We start from the raw sequence: 5,376 nt of genomic DNA on the forward strand, positions 1-5,376 counted from the left end.
AAAGCCGGAATTTCCTCCCCTACCAAGACCCTACGCTGGGGAAAGGCACGCAAGCGTCTCCTGGTGCATCGTCCCAGAACTACCAGGAAGATCAAACGGCCGCTGGGAAGAGGGCGCGTACTTACATTTTTGCTGGGTACGCACATGGGGGTCCCCTGCTTCACCTGGCCGGCCTCCACAACTACGCCCATCACTATTGGGTCACGAGAGTTGAAAATGAACTGCGGGAGTATTTTCATCTTGCAAGGGAATACTGCTATGTGCCTGGAAGATGACAAAGAAAAGGCGTTTTGAGACAGACACGGGAACAGCGGACAGAGCGCTAACGGTTCTGCCTTCTCCCGTGCTTCTTGGGCGTTTATTCTGGGAACGTCACTCGGGGAGAAATCAAGCAGGGAAAAACTTCTGCAATCTCACTAATTCTAGTCAATATGTGATCTTCAACAACTGTAAGGAACAACAATCAAGCGTGGCTGGCATGGATTTTATTTTGGGCAGTCAGCTAAGACCCAGACCAAAGGGTGGCCACCCATCGCAGGGACTCCAAAAATTCAAAACCGTTTGTTTGTAAAGTGAACAGATGCGTTTGAATGCTGGGGTGTATAAACTCAAACCGGGATCAATACGAAATGAAATACATTTACATTTATTTTGCCTGTCCTTACTTTACTGAGGATCAGCCAGCGACACAGATTCAAAAAATTAATTTTGGGTCCCTATAAATTCTTAAGTGATTGCACATTCGTGCTACTGCCGTCAGAATTAATCCCTGCACACTGGAATTGCATAAATGCGAAACAATAGAATCCAGATCCCTTTAGTTTTGTGCCTTAACTCTGCAAGACTAACCCATCTGTCACAAACGAGGAACAGAAGGCAAGTACGCAAAGCAAACCTTAAGAAGAACACTCCGTGGTACATGACAGTTGTAGCTAAATCTGCTAAAAGTGCTTCACAGCTCTAAGTAGGGTGCTGCTGCTAAGGGTGCTGCTAAGCCTAATCCCAGATGTAAGCAATTAGGCTGGAGTTACTGCCCTGTCCTCTTCCTCCCTTCCTTCCCTTCCATCAGAGCTACATGCCAAGTCATAACACAGAAACCAGAAGTTAAATGCAATCTCATTTATAGCAAAACAATTAAGAGACGTTGCTTATTTGGGAAGCATGCAGAAGAGGATCGCTCTTACTTACTTGAATTCCTCTTGTTTCTGTTTTTTGTAGTCTTGTCTATATTTTGTGAAGGCATCAAATAAGTGATAAATTATTTCCGCACTAAAAATCCGAACTCCTAAACTGTCGGCCATTTCCTGTGCATCACGTTCAATCCTCACATCGAATGCCAGAATGACTGCGTACCTGTAAGTAAAAATAAGCCCGTGGGTTTCCGAGGCAGGCCCCAGGGCCAGAGCGGAGGAGGGGGCCTTCCTGAGACACCACCGCGCAGTTGCCAAGGTAGAAAAGCAAAAGAAGTTACTTACTGCGGGTCATGCTCCAACATAACCGATGCCTTCATAACGTCTTTTTTATGGACAGGACCTATGTTAATTCCTGAATACTGATGAAGAGGAAAGCCACAGAAATCAGTCACTAATCTTTCTGAGGCGAAAGGAAACAGTTATCAATTCAAACGTAGCAACGACGACACGGGGTACAGGACAGAGGTACTTACTGGCACTTCTGAAGTTTTAAGAAATTCAAGTAATGCTTCTAAAGAGCCTAAGGTAGAAGCCTGAACATAAACGCCTTTCTCTTCTAACTTGATTGCATTCAGCGTTTGCTTCAGTTCGTGTATTAGTTCATCCTTTGGGGAAAAAGAAGCAGGGGGGGAAGCGAGTTTTAGTTGTATGGCTATTGTGCCTCGGGGTACAAAGCCTTTCTGTTCCTGAGCTGCCGAAAGCGTGCGACAGCCGTACGGATCGATACCAACTTGCAGGCCTGCGGCACAGGTCACGCGCAGCCCCGTGATTCGCTGCTGCTGCTTTCTGGCACTGGAGGAGCCTGTACTGAGCTAGGCTTGAGGACTTTACAAGGCGGCGATCAGGCGCAAGGCAAAGCGGATGCCCGCCGTGGGAGCTGGCAGCATTCCTCTGCAGGCTGCACCTTGCTCTCCCAGCACTGTCAGCGCTGCGGGCAGGACTGAGTGCACGCGCAACCCCACCGGGGTGGCACGATCTTTGGCTCCCTAACTGAGGGACCAGCAACAAAAGCTCCTAAAACTGTGAGCTGGAAAGGATTCTGAATGCTCTTTAGGCCGCGGTACAAAACAGAGGATACAGGAGCGGCAAGGCCATTTTGCTGTTTTCAGAGAAGTTAAAAAAACCCACCCGATTTTTTAAGATCCCACGCCTTTTCAACCCACTCAGTCTTTTCCTCTGCCAGGTGAATGGCTGTTGCCATTTACATTAAGCCCTCGCTTATCTACTACTAGTACATCTTCCATACGTATTCCTACATCCCCAGAAACAAGGTCTGTATTCGGAGGACCTGAAGGATTAACCCCCCTTCAGAGGCAAAGATAAGTAGACAGAAGGCTAAGGTAAAGCTGTGGTTAAAAGTAAACTGGCAAACATGCACGTTTCCTTTTTTTAAACTTAACTTCCTGACTTTGGAGAACAGGAGCGCCTCACTGCAGTTTTGGTTTGAAGATAGCTACGTTCTTTCCTCTGCCATTTTTGAAGTGTTAAGTCACAAAAGAAATTGATTACAGAAGTCTTAAATCAGCTTTGCAGTTACGATAGTCTGAAGAACTCCACTAGCAGATATTTGCCTAATATAATTTAAATATATGCATAAGTGACTACAAATACCAAATCAGTAATTAACATATAGTCAAACTACACTACAGCATTTGTTTTCAAACCTTATTCTACCAGCAGAGATGCCCCAGTAAAGCATTAGGGAAAAGCTAAGGGTCAAGATACCGAAAACGTCGCCGCACTGATGCCTTGCATGGGCATGAGGCTAGGGCATGTTATTGTAACTGTTGTTAAAACTCAACCCAAATAAGCAAGTTACTTGCACACTGAGCTCACAACATTTGAATGAGCTTCATCACCAGAGAACTCTGTTACCCTGGCTGTCGGTGTCTTATCTCAGCACGAGCCATCTCACCTTGAGGACGGGGACTTCATCCTCTTTATAAGCTACAAGCAGTGGCAAACCAGCTAAGGTCTTTTCCAAATCCTTCCCAAGAATCTTCACACCTTGAGCAGCAACGACCTCTTTGTGCTTTTCATACTGGTTCTGAAAGGGAGAACACACAATAGCAAGGAGTTCACGTAGGTGCTACCCAGCAACACAAAGTAGGGCTGAGCAGCTAAAGAACTTGCCACCAGCAAGCACAGCAGGTAGCACGACTGAAGTCCAGCAGCTCCCATCTTTCCTCAGTGATTTTTCTCTGCTTTGCTCCTGGCATGCACGTTTTGGTCTGCATGCTCCTCTCCCATCACTTTCCCAGCGCTCCCCCCTGCCAAGGGAGGCAGGGCAGAGGGAATTGTCTAAAACCAGAAGGCAGCCAGAAAGGAATATATACTAGTAAAAAGCAATAGTGATAGGCAGCTGCTTGCTAAAAAAAAAAAAAAACAAACCAAAAAACAAAAAACCCCACACACCAACACGACATGCAAAACCAAACCAAACCAACACACGAAAAAAAAACCCAACAAAAACCCACCAAACCAAAAAAAAACCCCAAACACACCATAAATTCAGCTCCCTAGGGAAGTAAGGGGAAGATTCTGACAGCTCAGCTAAGGTACTACAGCTCAGCTGGTACAGCCCAAGGCTCCACCCAGGAAGAGCCGTCTCATTCTCCCACAGGAGGCCTCCCACCCAGCCTTCCCACCTACACAGTTCCCCACTCGATTTCCCATGTGCTGCTCCCCACCCACAGGAACCTCGAAGGTCCCTCCCCACTCAGGACACAGCTCTAATGCATCACAGCAGCAGTTATTTCTGCAGACCTTTAAATCAGTGTTGGAGGGATTTTCTGGTTGGATTGTTCATTTCTTTTTTAGGAGATGTCCTGTCCTGCTCTTGAAACTGCGAGGCAGCTTCCTTCCTCAGTAAGCACTTTGTTCCTGCAAGCCACTATTCTTCAGCCCTCCACCCCAAAATTTGGGTCTTATTTCAGGGATGACAATACCCCATGGACAGGCTGAATTGAAATGTATACTCATTGCCTGCTTCAAAAAAAGAAAAACCTCAGCTCCCCTAGATCCGCTTCCCCAGCTAAAGGTTCCCAAATCCAGCATTGTTGATCTTGGTGCTGGTACCCTGTACTCCTCCCACCAAAGAGCAGAAACTCATCTGAAGATCTTGTTGATGGGAGCCTGTGATCTGTTATGTTGCTATTCAGTCCCACCAAAAAACCTTCACGCTCATTAAGGGTTTCACACGCCAGTTTATCTTCTGCTTTAAATAAAGGGAAGCAAACAGTCAGAAATGCTTTCAATTCATCCCTCACAGTACCAGAATATATTCAACAGCTTCCATCAATGCAGAGACAATCACCTAGGTGTAAACAGCAAGGGTTTTTTTCCTTTTGCCGCTCTCTAGCCATTATCAAGTTATTACTGTAAAGCTGCGCTCCAGAGCAAGTGAAAAGGTTGGCTCTTGCCTTCCTTCCTATTGAAGAGGAGGCTGAGGCGAGACCTCATCGCCCTCTACAACTGTAGAGGGCTGTAGCGAGGTGGGGTCGGTCTCTTCTCCCTGGTAACGGGTGATACGATGAGGGGAAATGGCCTCAAGTTGTGCCAGGGGAGGTTTAGATTGGACATCAGGAAAAATTTTTTTCACAGAAAGGGTTGTCAGGCACTAAACGGGCTGCCCAGGGAAGTGGTCGAGTCACCGTCCCTGCAGGTATTTAAGAGATGGGTAGATGTGGTGCTTAGGGACATGGCTTAGTGTTGGAATGGCCGGGTTAGGTTAATGGCTGGACTGGATGATCTTAAAGGTCTTTTCCAACCTAAATGATTCTATGATTCTATTTAAAGCAGGCCAAGAAGCTCTTGCTCGGATTCCACCTCAGCATCCCTACTGCATCCTTCAGCACCTCTGAGGCCACAACAGCCTCACGGCAGAGAATCACTGTGGCGGAGAGAGCGCGCCAGCGACAGCCCAGGCCTCAGCAATCATCAGTACTACTTTAACAAGAGTATCTAAGGCTGCAGGAAAGAGCTAGATTAAATGCTAAGGTCTACAGTGGCCTACAGCAACACAATTCTCCAACGAAATGAAGTGCACCACGGTTGTTACGGCCTTAGATTAGGACCCTGACACTAGTTTTCCACCGCTAAACCTAATCTTTAAGGCCTGTCCTATCACATTCACCCTAGGTTATCTGTATGGTCTTCTTTGCCTTAAGCAAAATGTTTGCAG

General features: G+C 46.7%; 1 protein-coding gene across 1 annotated transcript in view; it reads right to left on the bottom strand.

The window, feature by feature from the left end:
- EIF5B (eukaryotic translation initiation factor 5B) overlaps window positions 1–5,376 on the bottom strand; it is a 40,652-nt gene that overhangs the window by 2,328 nt on the left and 32,948 nt on the right. The window contains 5 exon segments of the mRNA XM_035894362.1: window positions 126–264; window positions 1,189–1,353; window positions 1,476–1,552; window positions 1,667–1,798; window positions 3,109–3,240. Coding sequence (XP_035750255.1) covers window positions 126–264; window positions 1,189–1,353; window positions 1,476–1,552; window positions 1,667–1,798; window positions 3,109–3,240 — 645 coding nt within the window.

The sequence above is a fragment of the Egretta garzetta genome, unplaced genomic scaffold (genome assembly GCF_000687185.1).
Source record: "Egretta garzetta isolate BGI_Z169 unplaced genomic scaffold, ASM68718v1 scaffold5, whole genome shotgun sequence".
Lineage (NCBI taxonomy): Eukaryota > Metazoa > Chordata > Aves > Pelecaniformes > Ardeidae > Egretta > Egretta garzetta.